At 41.9% G+C, this 25,941-nt stretch overlaps 1 protein-coding gene across 4 annotated transcripts in view; it reads right to left on the bottom strand.

Annotated features, from left to right (window-relative positions):
- The window catches only part of mcu (mitochondrial calcium uniporter), a 57,065-nt gene continuing 31,124 nt past the window's right edge, over positions 1 to 25,941 (bottom strand). For all 4 annotated transcript variants that reach the window (XM_078272754.1, XM_078272755.1, XM_078272756.1 and 1 more), the window contains exons 3-9: positions 5,791 to 5,854; positions 3,976 to 4,146; positions 3,438 to 3,542; positions 3,118 to 3,278; positions 2,229 to 2,432; positions 1,411 to 1,527; positions 1 to 1,215 (exon numbers count right to left, since the gene is read on the bottom strand). In XM_078272754.1, coding sequence (XP_078128880.1) covers positions 1,135 to 1,215; positions 1,411 to 1,527; positions 2,229 to 2,432; positions 3,118 to 3,278; positions 3,438 to 3,542; positions 3,976 to 4,146; positions 5,791 to 5,854 — 903 coding nt within the window. In that variant the 3' untranslated portion in view covers positions 1 to 1,134. The remainder of the gene's footprint in view (positions 1,216 to 1,410; positions 1,528 to 2,228; positions 2,433 to 3,117; positions 3,279 to 3,437; positions 3,543 to 3,975; positions 4,147 to 5,790; positions 5,855 to 25,941) is intronic.

Below are 25,941 nucleotides of genomic sequence, written 5' to 3'. Positions count from 1 at the left end.
CTCTGGTCATCTGTTTATTTGATTGTATACATATATATATATTTATATTCTTTTCATAACAAATATACTATGGCTTTCAAAATAAAAAGTGCCAAAATATTTTTTTTTGGAATAAAAGAACACACAGTGATGTTGTTGTCGGTAGTACTCTCATACTCAATACGCAGACCGGGCCGCTACAGGACGTCAACAGGAAGAGGAAACCAGGCGTCGTCATGACTATATCCTGCGAGTCGAGACAGGCTCCTGACAAAGGTCACACTGGGAGGGACAGCTGTCCGTCACCTGGAGAAGGCGTGGCCAAGGGAGGGGGAGGCAGCAGAGTTCAGCCACAGGAAGATGAAGGTCCCTTTGATGGTGCGACTGCAATCAGGACTTCCTTGTAAACTTTAACGTGTGGGGTGGGAACTCTCTCTGGAGCCTACCAAGAGTAGGTGTGTGTGTTGACAGTTTGACTGCTAGAGGAAGCAGGACTACACTGCTGTGTTGACCAGGGCTGAGTGGCCAGGGTCGATGTCCCAGTGTACCCCAAAAGTCCCACGCACGCGCACCGCACGCACGCACGCACACACACACACACACACACACACACACACACACACACACACACACACACACACACACACACACACACACACACACACACACACACACACACACACTTAATGACTGCCCCTCTGCATGTCCTCTGTTCTGGAGTGTCTAGAGGTGTAATAATTCCTGTTTGCCCCCTGGAGTTCCCTGCAGGCTATGCCTCCGAAGACTTGAGGCATATCCATAGTGCCCAATGTTATTCCTTCCATCATCATTGTCCTTTTCATCATCCTCGCCATCCTTCAGCTGTGAGAGTTTTTCAGTTCCCGGTACTCGGTCTCGCCATCCTTCTTCGTCTTTTAGCGGTTTTCACTTGCAATTCCAACTGAAGTTTTCAGTCAGGAAAGTAAAAAGAAAAAAAAAGAAAAAAAAAAAAGGAGAAAAAACTAACTCCCACAGTCAAGACAGGGATGGGATTTTTGGGTGTGGGAGGGAGGAGTCTGAGGAAAGAGTTGGGGGTAAAAGCGGAGGGAGAAGGGTGTTGGACAGAAGAGGGAAGAGGGAGGAGCGGAGAGAGGAGGAAGTCATTATTAATTCCTATCAATTTTTACTGGCGGTGAGCTGCTGAACTGGGAGCTGGAGCTGGAGTGGGTCCCGAAGACGCTTCAGATCCAACTCCACCTGGACGGGGCGCACAAAGAGAGAGAGGCAGGGTAGAGTAAAAAATATGAAAAGAAAGTGTATGGGAAATGGTATGAAACTAGGTCTTAGTACAGCCGTTACAAATCAAAGGACTGTAAAATGTGAGAATCCCCAGTGTGACTGCAGTGCTCATGTTACATCACAGAACATCCAGCTTTCACCAAGCGACTGTACCTCAGCGATATCATCCTTCAGCTTGTTGTACTTCTCAATGTCGAAGCGTGTCCTTTTCACCCCCTTGTGGAAGAACAGCAGATACTGTCTGTCTCTAGCGTCGGGGTAAACATACTCCTGCAGGTTATGAAGAAACACAGATGGAGCACTTTGTAAGAGGAACCAGTTTATCAGATATCGTCCATGTTCTGCTTTCTATGCCTTGGGTCCAGATGGACTCCACGTCCTTGGAGTACAAAGCTATCGGTAATTTATGAATGCTGAATAACCAGACCAGCCTGTTTAATAGCTACAAATATTACAATTGAATGCAGGGTGTTGCAAAGAGAAGACAACCATTGGTTTTAATTAGCATAATGTTTTGTTCTCTGGTTGCTGAAGCGTAACGTTAAAAAAAAAAAAAAATTACATTATTTGGCACAAAGAAAGCACCTAAAACACGAGAGTGTCCACTAATTATTATTATTTATATATATATATATATATATATATATATATATATATATATATATGTATATATATATATATATAGATAGATAGATAGATAGATAGATATAGACATACTAATATGAAAACTTTTACGATTAATCAGCTAATCGTTTAGTATACATAATGTCAGGAAATCACGAATAGGATTAGACCAAGGTAACATGTTTAGATTGCAAAAAACAAAATATTTAATTTATAATACAAACGTAATATAAAACGCAATAATCTGTCAACTAATAATTTTAGCTCTAACCCAAGCACTAGCAGAAGATGCTAATTACACTTATGAATATGTATTTGCATACTTGTTGTGTTTCGTTGGGTCTTACCTGGCGTGTAAGCACGAAGTAGGCGTACATGGCCATGGCCGTGCCATAAGTGATAAAGTAGGTGACGGGCTCCATGATATCCCAGGAGTACTCCCACCAGGTGAGCCTGGCCAGGATGCCAAACTGGGTAGCCATGTACGCCATGCCGCCCCACAGCACCCAGGTGGTACGCCGCTCTGCCTTCCTATTCAGCTCCTCCTTCACCTACACAGAAGTCAAGAAAAACGCAAGCAGTCAGCCAGTTTAAATAGAACAAAAGAAGTGGATATGTGGAGCAGCTGTTCTTTCAACCCTTGATAGCCCCTTACCCATAATTAAGATAACTCAACTGGTCAGACCTTCTTAATTAGTAATCCTTAATGGATGAGTAGAAACAAGGCCTGATATCTTAAACTAATGATACAATAAAATAACTAGGAGGGCATTCGGCTAACGCAGACCTCCGCCAAGGAAATGCCCTATCTCGCAATGTAACCGAAAGTGAGTGATTATTTCATGTATTTTCCTCGTGTTTTGGATCAGATCCAAAAATTAATGGGTTTTAATGAAAATCTGGCCAGTAGTTTTTTGTAATCCTGCTGTCAAACACACAAACAAACCAAACCGAAAAAAACAACCTCTCTGGCGGAGGTAATAATAATTATCTGCAGATAAGAGGATTATACAAATTCAATCAAATTCATTCAATCAAAATTCTGAGCAACTACAGCACCTCTTGGCTTCCATGGAAAAGCACAAAAATCGGATGATTTCATTGCAAGGTCACTTATGTTTTACTGTTCAATTATTTGTCAAACATTTGGTTGGCTGGTTAAAAACCTTGCAATGTTTTGTGGGTCTAGCTAAGAGCAGCAGTGAACTTGTACACCCAGCAACAAAAATGTTAGACCTTCTCTAAGGGGCGGAGTTGAGAGTTGAGGTCCTCCAGTCGTCCAATCAGCTCCCGTTCCTTGCCGAGTTGGTGCTCCTCGATGCGCAGGGTGGTGTAGAGCTGCTGCACCAGAAACTTGACGTCATTCAGCCTTTCTGCCTCCTCATGGGGCAGCAGCTCTGAAGCACACAGACACATATGCAAACAAATACAGACAGACAGTCTTTAATATGATCCTCCACAAACCATTTCTTCCTCTTATTGGTACTGACTCCCACTGTGTGGAAATGACTCAGAGCAAACAGTACAGACTCTGCGTTTTCTTTGCCAGTCCTCACCTCTCCTTGGTGGCCGCACGAGGTGTGTGGTGTCATTAATGACGAGCTTAAAATCATCCAGCAGCAGGATGTCTATGCCTGTGGAAGAGGCGACCCTTGCGCCATCTGGGGAGAGAGGGAGAGAGGGAGAGAGGGAGAGAGAGAGAGAGAGAGAGAGAGAGAGAGAGAGAGAGAGAAATGTAAAGGGATGCGGTGATGGATAGCCACTTCAAACACCCTTGACATCTCTTGATAATCAGGCTTGTTGTCACTGGAGGTAAAAGCAGATGCACTTACACACTACGAGTAAGATTTCAAGTACCAGTTGTTCCTGTATAATAATAACCCCCTGTGCAGAGTGCGGGATGAAAAATCATTTCATGGTGCATGCAGTGGTATTAAATTCTGATACAAAGCCCCAGCTGCGGGAACCCTTAACAGTATCAAAACACAAGAACACTTCATGTAATGACATGCATACGTATGTATAACCTGCCGAGGTAAATGGATACAGCAGTGGCGGTGTGTGTGTGTACACTACTTGTTTTTGCGAACATACCCGTAGAGTAGATGGCTACCCGGTCGATGCCTCTGTCCTCTGCTTGGAGCTGTTGCAGGAAAACTCCCACACAGTCACTGAGAGGCTTGAGGGTGAACTGACAGCGCTCTCGCCTGGACGGCAAACTGACTGAGATCACCGGCAGACCGTTCTGATACACCACTGTCACCTCTGTGGGGGTGGGGGTGGGGGCAGGGAGAGAGAATGTGAAATGACACCCCAATGTCTTAAATGAACCATGGAAATAAGCTTCCATGTACTCTGCTCCCTCTGATTAAAGAAACTGAAAATTGAATTTAGTTAGTTCGTATACCCTTCTGTGACTGACATCTGATATTTGACAGGATCTAACTGCTGTAAACACTGCGTACAGTATCGGCAAACAGCAACTAATTCAAGAGTCATTTGTAAATACAGGACATCTGATTCGATAGATGACTCAGTCTTATTTATCAGTGTGCTGCTTATACACATGCACGTACAGGCTTATACATGTAGACACAGACATCCACTGACTGCTGATTTTGCCAAAAATAAGCTCACTCTCGACTGTCGGGTCCTGAAGATCAATACAGTATACTATTGCTAACATTTCCATTTGTTGATGCCAACTATTGATATTTCTTATTCCCATGGAAAGGCTAAAAGATCTCTAAATGATGCTTGTATGGTGGGACTGACAATCAGAAATGCCTTGAGGTAACACATTGCTATTCATTCATTTCTTGAAAAGGTTTTGGCTTTTCATAGTAGCAAACAAACGAAAAAAAAAATGAAATGAATCAGTGCACCTGGGAATAACACAATGAACTCCAAACACTATTTTGAAGTTCATGGTGCGTTTCAATGATTAGTGTGGGCCTCCGCTGCTGTTTTGTAGCACCACCATAAGAATTGTAATTTTTAACCCAAACAGCTGAGCTACTGTTCTGCTTAGTTGCACTTTATTTTTCTAGCATACTGTTAATGGTCTGTATTCCAGCTCTTTTGGTCCGTTATTAAACTCTGGTTATAATGAGCCCGTACAGCTTATACCATTACCATGCTGAGTGTCCCCTAATGACAGAGGCATGAATCAATGCAGTGAGCTGTGGGCTCACGGCGGACGTGATCCAAGCTGCCTTGTTGCTGCTGCACACAACAACCTCTTCCTCCTGCTCAGGGGGACCACTGCAGTGAATCAGCAGATCTCTGCATGGGCACCAAAACGTGAAGAATCATCGGCTGCCACAGGCAGAACCAGCTGGGCTCTGCTTCAAAAGTGTCTCTTGACCATGTTCAAAGACGCACAGGTGCAGAGATGCAGAGATTTCATTTCACACCTACTTCTTCATTACGGTGACAATTTTGAATCCTTGCCCTGAGCATTATAGCCGTTTCTGCACCTGTTCCCTTTGTCCTCCAATATTCTGTCATCACAGCCACATTGCTAAAAGTGTGAGGATCCTGTGCCTATCTCTGCTCCTACTCCTACAGCTATCAACCCCACTTTAAAATCACATCAGCATGTTCTGCAATGCTGCTGGCTTCTCCTCTCAGACCCCCTACCTCTCTCTTCTTCCCTTTGTTCACACTCTCCATCTCTCCCGCCTCTCACACAGACGGGCAGATGCTTCCCCGAGACAGATTCCATATTAATATGGCTACTGACTGTTAATTCCAAATTATCCTCCGCTGTCTGATCAATGCAGAACTTATTTACGTGCAGAACTAATTTGTCTCAGACGGGGAGTAGAGGCTTGATTTGGGAAACCCTTGATACAGCTCATATGGACCGAAATAAACTGAATGAACTGAGAGGGGGAAAGGACTTACCTTCTGGAGCAGCGGACGAACACAACAGTCTCTGTCCATGCCATGAGGGGGCGCCCCTCCAAACCTGCAGACAGGAAGACAAAAGGGCAACAACCTGTTTATTTATTCCACTTGTGCACAGCTTCTTCTTATCTAATGTTTTCGTTCTTTTTCAGTGTGCTGTAAGTCAGCGTGTGACACTCAGCAACTTAACACTACCCTACTCTATGCAATTTACTTCTCTACATAATTGTTTATTTGCCAGACATCCCCTTCACCATACCTAGAGATTGGCATGGTTTTATTTCAGTTAGCCTAATAGCTGGTTTGATTTGCATTGAGAGATGATTTTATGGAAAGTACCCCATGCCAATCTCTAGGTATGGTGAAGGGTATGTGATGATGTGGGGCTATTTTAATTCCAAAGGCCAAGGGAACTTTATCAGGATGCATAGTATCCTGGATCCATGAAATAACTGGCCTTTACAAATAATAATCTGCCTGCCTCTATGGGAATTTAACATAGGGGTGTACTTACTTATGCCCCCTGTATTTTAAGGAAGAACATTTATTTATTTACGATACATTATTCATTCACAAAGAAAACTGGTGTCCTTAAAGATTGGATTTTCCCTCATTTTTTTAATTAAGGCATTAAGATGAATTTCCAAAAGATGATTTTTTTAATTCCTCTTTTTAGTCAACTTTAGCATTTAGCATAGTTTTTTCACATGACTATGTTACAAAATGGCTTCCTCTGTTCCGCAGTTCACATTCCAATATCTAGGCTGGAGCCACACCCAAGAAGCAGAGATCCAACTGCAGCCTGCAAATATTTTAGAATGGGATGACACATAAAAACACACGCACGCGCGCACACACACACACACACACACACACACACACACACACACACACACACACACACAAGCAGAGCCTCTCACATCTAAATACACCGGTACTCAGACATACAAACCACCACTTGGAGGAAACCAGCCCAGTGGGAGACACAGAAAAAAGGCGGCCAAATAACAACAATGTAGTTTAGTATGAATTCTCCACTTGTGTAACAGAGTGGTGCGATTGAGGGAGGGAGGGAGGGAGGGAGGGAGGGGAGGAAGAACGACTAGAGGAGCAGAGCTTGGGGAAACCCTTCTTTTTTTCAGTTTTGCTACTGTACACAGTCAGCACAAGAAAGTAGGTGTGTCTGCACACGTTTCGAATTACAGAGCTCGTCACGTTTTCTGCCGAGCGGTGAAGGAGCCTTTTAAAGGCATTAGGATGTCAGATCCCTTCACTTACACTGAGCGATTGGGAGTGAATCAAGCAAGAAAGAAAGAGTGCGAAAACAGAAATGTATTTTTAGTTAGGGATGTAACGATTACAGGTGTAACGGTAAACCACGATAAAAATGTTGACGATAACAATTACCGTTTTCATTTAAAATATCATTAGAACTCAACAAAATCAGTCCTTGTCCATTCCTAGCCTATCATCACTCGAAGAAATGATGGTGATAGACTGCCAGGGAAGGGGCTTGATTTCCAAGATATATAATGAACTGGTTGGTGAATCTTCAGAAACGTCAGTATATAAGCTTGAGTCCTGGAGAGAGGACCTGCAGGAGAATATCTCCATTGAGGAGTGGGAGAGGGCGTGTACCAAAGCACAATTACAAACAGTGAACACACATTTAAAATTTCTACAGTACAACTGGTTAATGTGTTCTTATATCACTCCAGTTAAACTTAACAAATTCAATAATGCCATACCGGATGTTTGCATAAAATGTGACAAGGAAAAGGGCACGATTTTCCATTGTTTGTGGCAGTGTTCTGAAATAAAGAAATTCTGGGAAGAAGTGAAACAGTGTATTGAGAAAATATTAGAGATAAATTTACATTTGGAACCAAAAAATGTAATATTGGGCATCTACCCAGCTAACTGTAACATAAGAAAGAAACATTGATTATTTTTAGATATAGGTCTGTTGTTGGCTAAAAGAGTCATTGCAATTGCTTTGAAAGAGGTGGATAGACCAAGGATAGGTAAATGGCTTTCAGAATTAACAGCAACTCTGCCCTCAGAAAAGATCACGTATGCAATCAGGGGTAAGCAACCAATTTTTGATAACGTCTGTGGCCCCTTTAGAAATTTCCTTGCAAATAAAGACTTGTCTCGTTTGGTGGAAACACCTGGGGACGACCCATAAGTAGCCCTCTGCAGTTCATTTGGGAAAAATGTTTGTCTGGTTTTGAATGACCATTATCTAATTTGTGTGTAGTGCACACTTGAGAGTATGAGCAGTGCACGGTTGGTTTTGTACTTATTCCCCCCTTCTTATTTACTTATGTAGTATTTGTATTATTATTTGATTGTGTATTTCAGTTGCTTTTTTCTTTAGTTATTTATATTTATTTATTTGTGTTGTTGTTTGGTTGTTATGTCTTGGTCAGTGTTTAATGGACATGGATTCGGCAAGGTTTGGGGCAGTAATTTTGAGTCTCAGTGGTTATATGTAAATGTTGTTATGTCTGGAAATAAATAAAGATATTGTGGGGGAAAAAAAAAAAAATATTATCACGGTGGATTACCACAGTGTGGAAACCGTGTGTTTAATCCTTCCCAGCTTCATCCGAGTCTCCTGAAGTTGCCGCTCAGGCACACTGCGTATCCTACGTGCGCTTCTCGAAGTTGGAATCATGGCGGAAGGAGGAGATGACAGCGCTCCGGACATTTGATGTTAAAAGTTGCACTTTTGATAAGGTTTTGCCTATATTCTTGTAATATAATAAACACTGTTACACTTTTTGAAACTATTGCAGCTTGTGTAGGCCTATCAGTGCTTTCTGAACATTTTGAACACACTTTTAAAAATACCGCGATAATACCGAAAACCGTGATAATTTTGGTCACTATAACGGTGAGGTTAAATTTTCATACCGTTACATCCCTATTTTTTAGTTATGTGCACACGCACAAATACAATCTGTTTCTACTGCACCTCAAAAAAAGGCTCCGTTTGTCTACAGTCTGGTCCCGATTTGTGACACCGTAGTGCTGTAATATGAACCATCTGGACCACAGAAAATGAACCATCATCTGTAATTAAGCTGTAAATGATTAGATAGATATTGCTTTCTTTTCTGTTGTGATAAATGCTGCCACAATACCAAACACAAGCCCACAACCATAACCCTAACCCTTAGAGCAAGGGAAAAGCCGAATTAGAATACAATGTAAGTGTTTGTGTGTATATAATAAGTGTGTGCTGTCAACTGAATATGCTTATACAGTATGTTCTCCTATGAGTGCAAAGCGTCACCACAGGCTTTCAAACAGACCTGTCTGCATGGCATTTAGCACCCAGCAGGCCTCAGTCTGATGCACTCACTCGGTTTACAACTGTGGTAATATCTGATTTACAATATGCACACAATCTGACCGCCACTGAGCCCGACCACAACAGCAGAGATTCAAAGCTCTTCACAACGTCTCTTTATGACCTCATACTGACAGTTATGAAGTGAAAACATATCTCCAGGTAGAACAGGTGCACATATGTGTGTGTGCATTGATGTGTATATGATGTCACTGCAAACAGATGCTTTCTGTATCCGTAGCACTGAGCTAAACAGGAGCACCGTGGATACCCAGCATCCACCCATCAAGGCAATTCTTCAGTGGCAGCCAGCAAATGGTCGACTTCAGAGAAGCAAGATCAAGGCTTGACTGCTGAGGCCAGATTCTATCATCAGTCAGCAGTACAGATATCCAGGCTAACTCTGTGATTCAGGCAGCAACAGAGGATATATTTTATTCCGCTGTATGCCTCATAAGAGGGCCCAGTGACAAAGCATGAAGGTGGTCGAATATAGTGGCTCATGTTTCATAGGTCTGGGTCAGATTACAATAGTACTTTCAGAACTTTTTAAGTTTTGTTTACTGCTTACAGTACATGCATCCTGGTCTTAACCATGCACATCCCCACAAAACTGAAAATACTTTTTTACAGGGCCAGCAGTGGAACTTCCTGTGAACTCAGAATCGACATGACATACACAGCCGCCAATCAAACGCTGCTGATTAGATGTCCCGGCTGTCAATCAGGGGAAGAGACTGACAATCACATCTTCAAACCATAGAGATGATGTGGAAGGGATAAATGTTAAGATAAACACAAACAATGACATTTAGCCACCTGTCACTACTTGATACAATGGAAATTGTTGAGGATTGTCAGTAGCTTACCATGACTGACATGAATTAGTGATGAGGTGCTAAACAGTCTGCTGTCAGCTCTGGATTACGACCGCTGCCTCCATTTTCTTTTTTTAGAGAGATTTTCCTCACAAGGCGAGCAATGCTACACTGACTATCCACCATGCAGAGGCTCAGTGAGGGTCTACAGAAACGTGAAAACTTTCTTGCAAATGCAGGGAATAGTGAGGAACAAGAAGTCTGAAAGCATCTTTGAAAAGTAACTCCTACCACTGCAGCTGTGATGCAGTTCCAGTGTAAACTAAGCACCACCACAGGGATCAGAGGGGTGTATGCATGTGTGTGTGTCTACGCATCAGGACTGTAAAACTCTTGCTTTTGATACCACCAGGCCAAAGATGACAGAAGAACTGCACAGTCTGCAGAGAGCAGTCCAGCACTGTTTCACTCATTCATTAATTTCAGCTGCTTGAAGCTAGGAGGAAAGATTTCACTGAAATACCAACAACATCATTGGCACCGATCCACGCACCCCGACACAGGGCAGCATCGCACACATAAGCAAATATGGCGCTGGCGTGTGTGTATATCCATCTGTGGAGTGACATGTACGTGTGAATGTACCTCTGTGTGTTTGCAGGTGGCATGTGTCTTTGTGTGTTTGTGTGTCTTTGTGTGTGTGTGTGTGTGTGTGTGTGTGTGTGTGTGTGTGTGTGTCCACCCATCTGTTCACCAGCCTGTTTGTCAGCAGTAGTTGCAGGGCAACTGAGCGAAGCCCCCCGCCTCCTCTCCCTCGGCACACAGCCACTGAAACGCTGCCTGAAATATTTAACAGCGTAGCAGCAGTCAATAGCACAGCAACCTTGGAATCATTGTCATACGAGTAAGAGAGGCAGAGAAAGAAAGAAAAGGGCATCGACGATGGCTGGGAAGATGGACAGACGAGCTGGAAGAGAGAAAAGAGGTGTGGAGGAGGAGGAAAAAGAATTTGAGGATAAATGGAGCAGCAGCAGGGGAGCGATAGAGATAAATGAAGGCTGGAGTAAAACGGTGTGAGTCACGAGTGCGCCTGCATTTCTAACCATGTGCTGCACTGTACCCTGCAGCAGACAATCCCTCCCCACTGAAACGTGACTGTACTCTGTGTGTGAAGTGGAGATGGTGGCGAGAAAGAGAGAGGGGAGGGAGGGATGAAGGGAAATGGAGGAAGATGCTGGGATGGGGGGAGAGGGGGGAACTGCTGATCACTGCAGTAAAGGAATCCCTCGTCTAGAAGAGGGGGGTTGCCCCTTGCCTTCACCCTTGCTCCATATCTCCCTCCCTCCATCTCTGTCTTACTCACACTGAGTCCTGACGTGCTGGTTTTGATCTTCTCTCAAATCTCATCTGCACTGCGCTTTAACTTCCACTGCATTTCATCATACCACGTGTGTGCATTTCCTTTCAATTAAGAAAACCTCTCCCCAATTCAAAATCTCGCTTTCAGTGTAGTAAATGCACAGTGAGCAAGGACCCAGAAGATCATACAGTATATACTTTGGGAGATAAAAATAATTTTGATACACTGAGGACAATATAAGGCTTCTTAGTAGCACAGGCTATGTGCTACATACCGAGTCCTTCCCTGCTCTCTCGTAACGTAGTAACACATACAAGAGGTATGATATTGATCTGCAGTAAAGATGAATTATCCTCATACAGTATGACCGTGAACAAAGACGTGCCAGGTTTCAGTGAAAATAAAAAAACACAGCACACATTCACACTGTATAAACCTGGGGGAGAGAATCTGCACACATTTGAGAGTGAAACTGCTGCAGCTCTGGTTACTATCAATATTTCCACTATGTGTTTCAGCAACATCATGACATTATTGTGCTCATTTCAGTCCATATTATGTATGGTGGAGAAATTTGATTTATTAGGCTCCTCCTGTTAGCAGAGCCACTTTGAGTGTGAACTGAAACTACTGCCAGTGTTGTTCAGCCAAAGAGATACTAAAGAAATTATTTTTATTTATAATTATTTTAGCAGTTCAGTGCAAGTGACAAAATGTATGACGTGTTCAGGTGTTACAGCTAACTCAATTTAGACATTTCAATGAAATCATAATTTCTATTTTTACAAATTAGTTGAGCTTCTCTACAATCTGTCCACGTACCCCTTAGCAACTACAGAAGTGCCTGATAATATATAAAGGCGATTAGGACAGCAATCCAATTAATACTTTTTATTACCACACGACAAACAAGTGTCCCCTGGGGTATTAGTACCCATGGTTGTCAAAGCATTACTGTACATATATGGACTACTGCTTCTTTTAGCTTTGTTGTTATGGCTGGATCTGAACACAAAATGACACAGCTGTTTAAAAAATACCCTCTCCCTTTAGAACACATCCTTTTATCTCCAGAAACGCCACAGGGAAAATCTGGTTGCCGAGCACGGCGAAAAAATGTGTCTGTGTGGGTAAGTGTGTAACAGACACCAGCGCTGAAGAATAATGTCGCTCACATAATTCCCATTTCATGGTGCCCTTCAGGGGGAGTGCAAACCTCTGTCATTAATCTACACAATGACTGCATCCACCTATGTGGTAATGTGCTGTCCTGGGCAGCGTCTAAGGGCCAGATAACACGAGAGTCATACAGTCATTCAGGGATACCTCAACCATGTCAATAGTGCACATACTATTCTAGGCATCACTGCACACGAGTATTTAAATCAGCTTTTAATGGGTTTTTTTTCCAATTCCTTTCACTAGTAGAAGTCATAACGTAATAGATTTACAATCAAAGGAGCTGGGATCAATTTCCCAATGGTTTGATAAAGGCTAGGGTCAAGGATAGGTGTGGTGCTCCATCATGCTACAACGACAGGCAAAGCTGAGAGAGGACAGCATGGTGGAGGTGGTGGCAGTGCGAGGTTACTGTATGTCGATGACAATACATGCTGAGATAGATCAATATGAATCCAGTCTGAAGGACAGGACAGACAGCACCCTACTTTCATCTAAGAGGTGTACCAAAAAAGCTGATTAAAAAACAAGAAACTCAGTGCCTTATATAACTGAACCTAGAGGAACAGAATTTACAGTACATCCCCAATAATCAGCTGTGACAAGCTGCGGACTGAACTTTAACAATCCATATGGAAATAGTAGAGTATGCAAATGAGGTTTATGATCTACTCAATTGGAAATACACCATGTCCACTATCTCAGCTGCTGGAAGGAATGTGTGTGGACAAAACTCTCATTTATTGACCTATTGTAATGTCTAAATTTTTTTCTATCCTTTTATTACTCTTTTATAGCACATTAAGAAACTGCTGACTGTGTCTGTTTGAAAACTCATTTCCAGTGATGTCCAGTATTTTATTTTACAGAAATAATTGAATATCAACTAAATTATATGATTATATATTATTTATATTTTATTACTTAAAGCGCGAGTATACTTTTCACTACCTTACTAGTCTTACATTGACAGACCTATCTCACTGTAGCGCTGTGTTAGCACATATTCCTTTTAACCAATCACAACCGCCCCTGGAAGCAGTGACGATGCTCTTTGCAAAATAGATAGCGGAGATAGCGGCAATGACTGGACAGCAATGTCCAGTTGAGCCAGACTACTACCACAAACAAATTTTGTATTTATTTATTTAGAGAATGTCAAATTCAACATAAAAAAGACCACAGCAATTGTTGAAAAGATATCCAAAAAATTTATAAAAATGGTTAAAAGAAAAAAGAGATAACATAATTAATATCATTAGTGAATTTCCTTAATTTACATGCGCGAAAAAGGAGTAGGAAGAAGTATAAACTTATTTAATCTTACCGAAAACAAAGGAAGCAACTTACAAAAAGTACACAATCAGACATTTTCTCAAATAGCAGTCTGTCTTGACGATTGAACATGGGTTTTAGGTTGACGATTCAGAACTGAACACAGTAAATCTTAGCCGGGACACTCCTAATTCATCCCTGCCAAGACGCAAATTATAATTTTTTTAATAACCAATTAACGTTAAGACTATTGTTTGGTTTAATTGATCTATTGTTTAGTGTGTAAAATGTCAGAAAATAGTATGAATGTCCATCACAGTTTCCCAGAACCCAGGGGGACATCTTCAAATTGTCAGAACATGTTTGGCCTTTTTTTTTTTAATAAACAGTGATTAATCGATTATCAAATTGATTTATTTTCTGTTGACTGACAAACTGAATTCCCCTCACACTAAGGGAACAATTATTAAACTGCTAACTCGCAACTTATACGTACAGTAAGTTATACAGGTGATATGTAAAGGTCATATTTTGGCGGTGCAGTATGGCTGATGTGTCCAGTTTTCTATCTCACTCCTGTGCCACCTCCTCCATCTGCTCTGCTCCGGGGGCGAGGTCCTGCCCACTCAGCTCCTTGCAGCCTCCACTTTCCCACTGTGGGGTTAACAAGTTGAAAAGCACATCTGCGCACACCCACATTCTCTGTTCCCTGAGAAATACATATAGACCTAGATAAGGCGGGCACTCAGCAATTGCTACAGAAGAAAGTGGACATGAGTACAGTGTGACAGTAATCACTCAGTCATTTTTTTCCCGCCTCAGCGACGACGAGCTTATGTAATGAAAGAAAATGCTGCCTTTTCTCTCCGCTATGTTCCTCGTCTGGTAAAAGCCATTAACAGATATGAAATCTGCAGTCACATCCTTGAACGGCACAGTATTAAGTAATCTCCGCTCACACATGGAGAGGGAAAACCTCGACAAAGCACAGCACGTCCCACAAAAAGGCCTGTACCAATCTGACCTCTCCACTGCAATGCAGACTTGATGGTGGAAACCTGATTAGGATCAAACATCAAACCCCCATACCAATTACAGCAAGATATAAATATTTCCATCTTAATATTTCATCCCATTTCAATAAACTGCCTTCCAGACACTGGACATGCTTTGATGAATTAATGCCAGCTCATAGCTTGCTTAATCCATGGGATAAAATCTCTCAGCTGTGAATGAATCCATCTCTATGGCACGTGGGCTACTTCAGAAGGCCCCTCATACTCACACCATCCCTCCACCCCTCCCTGGGACCAACAACACTGGAATCTGATGCATTATTTAACAGCAGTGCAGGCTTTAACCCATGAGCTTAGAAGACAACCAGCGCTTGGCCGTGCTTCACAGCTCTGCTCCTCGAAGGACTCAATCCGGCTGCGGGGGCAGCATCTGCCTTTTCAGACTTCCTTGAGTCCCGTTTGAAATCAGAGCGGTGCAGGAATTGAAAATGGTGTTTGCATGCATAATGTGTACCTATACAGTATGCGTGCTGGTGTGTATGTATGTTCAGTCTGCATACCCTCTTTGATTGCTCATACACCAGATGGCACTAACTGCTTGTGTCAGTGTTAATTTCAGTGCAGGTCACGCAACACTCAGCCCCTCACCTACTGTGGCGGAGAAAATGAAGGCGCTTCTCCTTGCTTTTTCTCCTTTTATTTTTTTCATTCCTCGCGTTAGCAGTTTTCCCCTTTGAAAGTAAGTGAGACCCTACTGATGTTCATAAACATGCATCTAAGGAATGCCTTGCGCTATGCACACTATGCATACTCACTCAGTCTAAGTCTGATTGGTGATCTAACAACCCCGATTAAGCCTCAAGAGTGTGAAAAGCTCCCTGCAGCTCCATCACATCATACATACTCACCGAACAATACTGCTGAATAAGCACTGTTCACCTCTTATTATCCTCGCTTTCTTTCTCCCACCACCACTCGTGTCCTGAGAAGCCTTGCTATCCACCATTATAGTTATCCTCTTTGCAATCACACCTCTGAGAGCAGAGCCACATTTTGCAACATTCCCTGTTGTTTTTTGGTTGCTTTAATTATAGTGGAAGATAAAAACACTTGTTTTGAATTGAGGAGTAATGCAACTCCCATTTGTTCTCTCTCAGAGAGCGCAGTGGTCCTCTGTGACCACCACACCGATTGTTCCTGCTGAAGCTGCTTTAGGCGACGGAGAAACAGCACTATTCTACGGAGGTTTATAGAAAACTTTGGCCTCGGGATAGTCTCTGAAACGGCCATGATTTCTAAGTGTGGGATATAACCGGTCCAATAAAAAAAAAAAAGACACAAAGCACAACTTTTCAAAGGATTCTTGGCAAAAACCTTCCCTTCAGGAATTAAAGTTCATGATCACTTTTATTAGAACCCACATTGAGTAAAATATCATGTTCAGAGCACACACATTAGTACAGGTCATCACCGATTTATCTTTCATCTGGGATGCTGAAGGGTGCAAGATGCTCCACTTTTCCCTTTGCGGCTTTATCTCTTGCCTTGCTTTCATAATCTAACCCCACAAGTTATGTTTTGGCAAAAAGCCAGACACACAAGCTTTGTATTTTCATCTAATCATGGTTAATGAATATATTTATTATTATGTTTTGGGTTCACAATTTAGGTATAATGCTTTATATTCCAGGTTATTAAAACAATCTCAATATTCAGCATCTTTCATTTTTAGTAGTGCTAAAATGTTTAATTAATTGACTGATTGATTGTCAATTGACAGAACATCTATTTATCTATACATCCATATAGATAACCCTAACCCAGCTACATATAAGTTTAATAATTGCTTAATTGTCTTAAGTAATTTACAATGGGTTTGGGCTGTTGGTCAAACAAAACAAGCAATTTGAAGATGTCACCATTACAAGTATGCCAAATGAGTTATCGGCAGATCCTGATTGCAATGTGTACCCATTGATATACAGACCTCTATCATTATAACTTAACTTATTATAACATAACTATCATTGGAACCTTTAATATGAAAGAAAACTTAAAAATCTGATAATGGCACAAAGCTTTTCACTGGACTTGTGAAGTTGAGTGACTGAATAATTAAATGTCAGCTGAGACAAAACATGCAGCAAAACCCAACAGTGAAAATGTCAAATTTAAATTTCAAGGCAGCCAGGTGGCTATTAATCTCAACTGGGGGTAGTGTTGTTTTTTTCTTGGTCCTTCTTCTTCTTCTAAGCTTTGTAGTGAGCGATGAAGTGAAGTGAAATTTGCAGTATTGTTTGACTAATAGGGCAGGCCAGTGGTGACACATTCTGCTCTAACGATTCACACCGTCAGACTACAAGAATGGATGCAAAAGAGAAGAAAAAAAACAGTCAAATATACATGGCACTTTGATAAATCAGGGGATCATTCTGGGTCTGGGTTCACAATTTAAGTGATGGCATGATTATATAATTTTTAGGAATCTGCTGTCATATAAAGACTATTAATACATTCTCTCCCTGCATACTGAAAACCATAAGAGGGCCTGGGGGACTTGTGATTGTTAGTTAATATGACAGCAAAGCAGCTACCATAAATGGTCAAAAAAACAGCTAGAACAGTGCATGTTTTACCAACATTTCCTTGATGCAGAGCTGACCCATTGATGCTTGTGTCTCTGCTCGCTGAGAGCATGTGAGGTGACATCCAGGGCAGCATACAGTGTCTCACAAACCGCTGTGAATTCCTCCTGAAGCTGTTATTTATGGAGCGTAGCATGGGAATGCTCCTTCTGAGGAACTTTAACAGTGCTCTTCCTCTCTGGGAGTCTGTCCAATGGCCCTACATGCCATTAACACAACTTGGACTGTAAAGGTACAAAGTCTATAAAAGCACAGCCAAAACTGTCCAGATTATCAGTCCATGGACAGGACTACTTGTAACAGTAGAGCTGAATCTGGAAAACTGAATCCACAGAATTGTAAGTCGCAGCCCTGTGTCAGCGAGTCTGTCAGAGTTTTACTCTGCTGCGGCCCACATGGACATATGGCATACAGACATGCCAGAGCTAAAACTGGGCTAATGAGTGTCACTCAGACATAGACTGGACCAGGCACTGCTGAAGGAGCTGAGGGGAAGCTGCAGCACAACATACTAATACAGAGCATAGTAATACACAGCTCTCCTTGTGGGGACATTTACTGTAGCAAAAGCTACAACGGTGTCAATCTTTCCTAACTTTGATGATTATTTATAGCTACGAGACAAGACAAGACAAAGTCAACGTGAAAAAAAATTATAAATTTGTCAGGATGGAATTTTCTCTGAAGATATGCATGACTGATCCAAATTTAGCTGTTGCCAGTTTTTACGAAGCACTTTCACTGCTCAACCATTTGCTAAGCTTGGAGAGTCTGAAGACCACCATATTCCTCCTCAATGCAGTCTGCAGCTGCTCCTTTGACCTGACAGCAAGGAAACTGGTTATGGTTAACACTTTCTGCCTGAACAATTTCAAGAGCTGAGCCCCATTTCTGCGGTGGTCAGTTAGTGTTTTGTATCTATGCCTTTCCTGTCTGCATGAATGATAATGAAAAAAAGTTTCCCTTCACAGAGAATATAATAAATGCAACTGCAGTGGCTTCTAGTTTGAAAATGGAGTGGAATGTGTAGGAATGTTACCCATCTAGAGCCAAGTGAGCAGAATTAAATCAATATTTACTAGGGCTGTCAAAATAACGCGTTCATTTCGATTAATTAATCTGAGAAAAAATAACGCGTTAAAAAAAAATAACGCAGATTAATCCATTCCATATTGACGTTTGACCCGGAGCCGTTCTAGCCACCATTGGACTGTAAAATGAAGGAGACGAGAATGTTCTGCCTGGATCATTGATTGGAACATTTACTTGTAAAAAATCTTCTTCCTGCCAACCCTGGCTAATGAAATCTGGTGCCACTGATATGCCTGCGCTTCTCTCTGATGCTCTGAAGACGATACAGGCAACACAAACACCGCTGCACGTGACGCTAGTTAACACTATACTCGACAGCAGCTAACGTTAGCCTACCGCTAGCTAGTAGCTGGATTAAACACGGTTAAAATGCTGACAGCTAACGCTAAACGGTGTAAAGTTTGACTGTGTTTTACTGTAGAGGATTCAACACCGGTATGTAACAATCTGTAGCTGCCGTTGGAGGAACAACACAGATGGTGCGTTCAATGAACCTGGTAAACTACAGCCTCGTGGTGCATTTGAAGTTATTGTAAATGTACTACTAGTGAAATAAGTTATTGTTATACATTATTATTAAATCCTTTCATTTTGACCATATGGCCTTAGCAATAAACAAGCTGTTCTTTAATGTCACCGACTGTTATTTAGTACCCTTTTTTCTCAGTTCAGGCACCGTTAATCAGGCACCGTTAATTATGTATGCGAATAATTTCGATTAATTAATCACAGAGTATGTAATTAATTAGATTACATTTTTTAATCGATTGACAGCCCTAATATTTACATATTTGTGTCATACAGTAGTAGTAAAAAGTAGTCATGGTACCTGGCTCACAGTGTAGAGTAACTTCAACTCCAAATACTGACCCATTAAATGTAAATGGACTGTATTTACATCGTTTTAGTCTTAACGACTACTCAAAGCGCTTTTACAGAGTACAGGAACCATTCACCATTATATACACCGTACTCATCAGATTAACATTCACACACATTCACACACTGATGGCGCAGCATCAGAAGCAATTCTGGGTTCAGTGTCTTCCCCAAGGACACTTGGACATGGGACTGCAGGGCCAGGGATCCAACCACCAACCCCCATTTTTAGTCCCCATTAGCGACCAAGCTAGCTCAGAGAGCTATTGTGACTGACTAGCATATACATGTTCTAAGTGTTTCCCAAACCTTTTACAGTCCCATACCCCTTTAGACTTTCAACATCCAGCTACGTACCCCCCACCCCTGCACTCTTATATGATTTTGATTATTTTACCCCCTACTTCACGAACCCCTGGGAGTACACATACCTCAGTTTGGGAACCAATTTTCTAGGCTAGCCTGTTAGCGGTTAACTCACCAGCTATAGTGGTTCACAAACTAGCCTAGCGAGCAATCTCTATATCACCATGGCATCTAGCACTACATATTTTGCTGGGACACAGAGATGAACTTTGCTGGGCCACTTTCTGGTGTAAAGTCAGGAGAACGTTCAACTGTCTCGACCACAGCCCTACTTAATATTGAATCATGTCAGCATTGGAATGACTCCAAAAATGCTGACTATTGGTAGAATTCAGAGATTTTTAGAGATTTTAAGAAAGACAGTAAGCCTAGGATTGTTTCTGTTGGGACCTATTTGTCCGACTGTAAATAACAACTAGCAAAAGCTTCACTCCAGGCCATTCTCACAACAAGCATCAAATATTCACAGGTCCTGTGCCGAGGGGCCGCGTGTGGAGCGGCCCGCTCTCTCACACAGACGTTGGACTGTTTGCAGAAAGTGGGCTAGCGTCTGTGAACCATGTATCATTCTGCCCACCTGGAGGGCCGGGGGAATGGAAGTCACAGCAGTCAAATAAGCAGACCAGCTTTCAGATCTTAAAGGGTCCTGGGTTGGCATCTCACATCCTCCTGCATGGGTGTGATGGTCCTCCACGAGCTCTGGAAGCCATGATAAACACACCAATCCTGACTCACGGACCACACAAGGGGCAGGAAAAATTACTGAAAAACTGAGCAGTGTCTAATCAAGTCAGCCGATATTAATTTCAGATCAGACTGCATGGCTGACGACGACTTTGTTAAAGATCGTCCCCCTCCTCTTTCATCTTGCCTCTAGCTCTTCCTCTAATCTCTGCCCTTTCATCTCCCCCCCTAAGTGACATCATGACCTAAAGTTAAAATGAGCTAGTCAGCCTCCCTAATGCTCTAACAAAATCGATTTCACCATCTCTCTCTGTCCTCGTGCTCCCATTCACAATATCTTAATCCTCATCATCAGAATACTGCTCATTTTGATGCCTTTCCTCCTCTATTCTTTCTATTTTTAATGTGATTTAATAATCCATCTTTCTCAAGGACCTCCTCCACCGCTCTACCCCCAACTGCTATTGTTCCTGCCCATTTCCCTCTCTCCGTCACTGCAGGAGTCAGTCTAGCTTGAATATTGGCGAATGGGCACCCCATCACTATGCCTCCCACGAAGGACTAACAAGCTTCCCATGGATGGTTCCAAGATAATTCCAAAAATGTAGGTACCATGAAGCAAAACATCTTCCTTTTCTGTAACAAATATTAATATTATGTATGTTAAGTTACCCTCCAGTGGCTGAACAGCTTCAGTGTGATCACTGCCTTACTGGCAGCTACCAGACCCAGCATGCCCACGGCAGGATCACTGGTGTGAACTGGAAAGAAGAAAGTCCTTTGATGTCACCACAATAACACAACCATTTGATGATATGGATTTCATTTTTTGGGGGGGTTGTTTGTTGTATTTTGTATCTTCAATCTCAGATGATGTGATGTCTCGCTATACATTCAGAGTTTAATACAGCCAATATTTTTTGCTTTCTAAAATCAGCTCAGTTATAGATGTCATCTTGTCTCGTCAGCTTCTCGAATTCAAATTCAAAAGGCCAAGGGTTTTCTGAAGACTCATCATTTTGCAGAAATTCAAGCAGCGTCTCGATTTACACACACATAATCTAGTCATAGCGCTTTTAAGGCAGTAACGTGGGTAAACTGGAGCCCCCGAAAAAATATCATATTCTGATATGTGTTCATGCTAATGAGACTATTTTCAATTTACGTCAAAAGACAGCAACGTTTTATTTATATTCAGATTTCTGCTACATGGCTGCTTACATCAGTATCTGGGTGGCACATTTACATTACAGGAATTACCTGCTTCCAGTTCACACCTCTGGAGGTTGCCAGGAAATGCTTGTGTGAAGATTATTGGGGATGAGGTTTATCCTTTAACAATATAATAAAGCCTTTAATCCAAGAGAATGTGGATTTGCAGATTGACGATATTAAAGTGTAAGAGTACCCGAGGGAAAACAAAGTCACTCCGCAAGGTAGCAGTTTTTCATGAATTCCTGCTTGTTCTTTTAAGACAAACATCAACTTTAACACAGTAATGATGACGCACTGAGTCGATGGTTACAATCAATGAAACTTTAGGGTTTAATGGGTTTGTTCTAACAGATAAACAGAGGAAAATGTCTGTTAATGTCCCGAAAAGACACCTGCATTCTTCTTGAAATTCTTCGTATTGATTTTGTGAACAATCACAGAGATTCACTGAGAAGTTCAATTTAGACATTTGTTATAGAAAAGCCTTGAAAAAAAAAAAAAAAACTATAGTGTTCGGAAAACAAAGTTTTAGCAGAGATGGTCTTGAACTGAAACCTTACTTCAAGAAGTATTTTCATTTGGGACAAATCCTCTTCACACCTCCATCCTTTACATCCCAACACTGGTTTGTTTACCAATATTTAGCAATATTGGGACTGCATTTATTTGCCTTCACCCTGCAGACCCTGTCTGTCAATGTAAACAGAAATAAGAATCTCAATAGATCTCCTTTTGCTGCAATTGTATTCGTGCAATATCTGTGAAAGGCAATAATACACAGAAACACACAAATAGATCAATAATGTAATAAGACACAGTGATGGTATCTCATCCTTAAAAGGTAGTTTTAAGCTTTACTAAGCCGGCCTGTATCTGGCCATCATGATGATGGAATAATCAATTTCTTTTGAAGGCACCAAACTAAACGACACAAGTATTTCTCATTGCACTTCTTTCACACAGCATCACCCCACTGACTACGAGTAGTTTGCAAATATTTAGGCTTTGTTTTGTATGTTCATATCAGCTGACAACTGAACTGACACTTGAAATCTGTTAACAGCTGCGATGACTCCTCTCACTTTGTATTGCCACTCAAAACAGATCATTATATCATATTGGACTTGGTAATCTCGTATTTAACTGCTGAGTTAATTGAAGCTAAACAAGTCCTCAAGTGCTTTCTAGATGTTCAGGTTGAATGGAGGATTGAACGCGTTTGTAGTGGGTGAACTTTGGAAAATCCATCCGGTAACAGCAGTGGTGCAATTTTGTAAACCAAGACATTTAATTCAATTTAATTTTACTTATAGTTGACTTCAGTTGAAGTTATCTCAGGACACTGTACAGATAGAGTAGGTCTAGACCACACTCTATAATGTACAGGGAACCAACAATTCCCTCAATAGCATGCATTTGGTGCGACAGTGGCGAGCAGGCGAAAACCTTGAACAGAACCTGGCTCTAGATAGGGGGCCATCTGCCTCGACCAGTTGGGGGGGAGAGAGAGAGAGAGAGAGAGAGAGAGAGAGAGAGAGAGAGAGAGAGAGAGAGAGAGAGAGAGAGATGCAAATAATCCAACCATGAAAGATAAAGAAAATAAAAGCTCACTCTTCCTCCAGCCCCTCTGGGAGAGTCAGGACTGTACAGAACAATCAGGGAAGGCCTTTGATTATTTGCCCCAGCTTGAGCCTTTGAGATAAGCTGTACAGCCCTTTACATATGGGCTCTCTACTGTATATTCATTGTATACAACACTGCCAGTGAGGAGTAGATAGAGAGGGCGAGCAGACATAGAGGGCTGTAGGTAAATCTTTTAGACAGATAGGCTAAGTTTCTGATTAAAACATTTCTGGGATTAGGGAAGGGAAAGAAAGTGTTTTGCAACTCAGAGGAAGTGATTGAGGGTGTGTTGTAAGGTGGAGGTGTGTTTGTGTCTGATAGGGCACGGTAATAATAATTTAGGTCAACAGTCTCCTTCAAAAGGTGCAGCTAAGCCCAGAGAAAGTTACCTTGGACAGCAGCTGAATTCTTGCAATACCACGAGATCACGCGAGAAACGCGACATCACATATCACACGAAAATCCATGTTCGCTGGTTCGTTCAAAAACAAGACAACCGCGCCCCGTTTGAATGGAAAGAGGAGTGTTAAGTATTGCAGGAATATCAGAATTAGCTAATAGCAGTTCCTCTTTACAATCTACCAATGGATATACAGACAGCTATCACTGGATTGCTTTGATACTACTTTGTAAAAGCAAACATAAAAACGTGATGATTCTCAGGCTCTTCAAAGTTCTGGAGTTATAAGGAGTTTTTTTCTCCTACCATTTCTAAGCAGATTTATGCACATTTATTCGCAATGGATGGAAATGATGATAACCTTGGGAAGTGTAAGTCATACAGAATCTTAAAAGATGTGCATCATGTCTGTGTGTTAAGAAATTGACTCAGGGAAGAAGTATGTTTTTGACTCAAATTGCACACAGAGTATCTCTCACTCACATTTTGCACTCTACTCCTGCGCTTCCTCTCACAGGTGAAATGAACCCTTTGGTTCATTTAGTCTAAATGAATAAAAACTGGGAAAAGGCATGGCGTTATATGACCCTATAAAAGAAGAATGATTGTTTGGAGTGGCTATATGAACCACTGAGAGCATGGACAACTTCAGTAAATCCTTTTTACACGGTTTTTCCTCCAAATCACCTTGGTGACTTAAACAACTTCAAATAAGGCAGGTTTAAAATGAGCGTTGACTGCAAATACATTGTGACAACATTCAAACAAAAATGCTTTCTAGCCCCGACTGGCTGGGTGATGAGCTACAAGTTTGGACTAGCAACTCCACACAGTTTATAGTCAAACTCTTGCTGACTCGATGCCATAAAAGGAGATGAAGCAATGGGGACACACACACACACACACACACACACACACACACACACACACACACACACACACACACACACACACACACACACACACACACACACACACACACACACACACACACCCCTTTAAAAACAGTTAAGGGAACTTTCAGGTTAACAGAAAAGAGAGTTAGCTACTTGTGCTCGGACAGTTCAATGTATCATTTAAATAGAGCCCCAAACTATTTTCATGGCTCTCTTCATAACACACCTGCCTCCTGGAGAAAACAGCAGACATTGTTTTTTAGTACTTGGCCTTTTTCCCCAACTTCTCCCTACACACAGATGCAAGTCTGCACATTGAGCTCTCTGCGTAACACAGGTTATTCTGCTATTACACTACACCCACCTGCCAGAGATTGGAAATGTGTGAATGCCCAAGTCAGTGTAGATTAATGACAAAAATCACCTTACAAAGAGAGAGAAAAGAGCAATTTACTTTTGAGATGACTGAACCATGTTTTTTTGTTTCACGGATCAATGTCATCTTATGTCTGACTCTTATATTACTCAAGTTCCTTGTCTTATCTTAAATCCATCCACCAATGTGCCCTGTAAAGTATTCTTGCGTACTATTACACATTGGGTAACATGGACTGGCTGGTTTCTAATGAGGAACCAACAACTTGTTTCCTCCTCATTTCAGATTTCTCCTTTCATGTGTCAGTGTGACATTTGACAACTTCTCCAAATTGCCTCGTCTCCCATCTGCAGGGGCTGAGTTGCAGATGGGTCGAGAGGTCCATGCATGAATAGTGCTGCTGAGAATGCCTCTGTGTGTGTGTGTGTGTGTGTGTGTGTGTGTGTGTGTGTGTGTGTGTGTGTGTGGCCGTGACCCATCATGCCTCATGGGAAGCTGCAGCTAAACTGATTGATGCAATAGGAGCAATAGAGGGAGGAGGGAAGGGAGGGAGGGAGCACTGGCTTAGCCAAGACAAGCACCTATACTGCAGCAATGCAGGAGCAAGGCAGAGGGATGTCAATGAAAAGAAAAAAAAAAGAAAAAAGTGTGTCAAACAGTGCAGGACGCCGCAGCGGTCATGGTTAGAGACAATGTTTGCAAGGCTAACAAGTTTATGCAACCTGATTTTCATTCTACTAGAGATTCTGCACGGTGTCACGGTTTTGCTGATGTACCCTCTTTCTACTGCAGTAATGACAATATCATCCTCAGCCATACCTAGCAGAGACAACAAGCCCTGGCAAGGAAACACTCCCTGCTGAGACTCCCGTGTTTCCTCTCTCCGTGCCCTCTGAACAAACAGCTCTCCCTCTGGAGGCTATGTGGCAGGGAGAGGAGACACTCGGGACTATCGACTAGCTCCCA

Source organism: Sander vitreus, chromosome 17 (genome assembly GCF_031162955.1).
Source record: "Sander vitreus isolate 19-12246 chromosome 17, sanVit1, whole genome shotgun sequence".
NCBI lineage: Eukaryota > Metazoa > Chordata > Actinopteri > Perciformes > Percidae > Sander > Sander vitreus.
The sequence above is the reverse complement of the archived record's forward strand: the minus strand, read 5'-3'. Positions and strand labels throughout refer to the sequence as shown.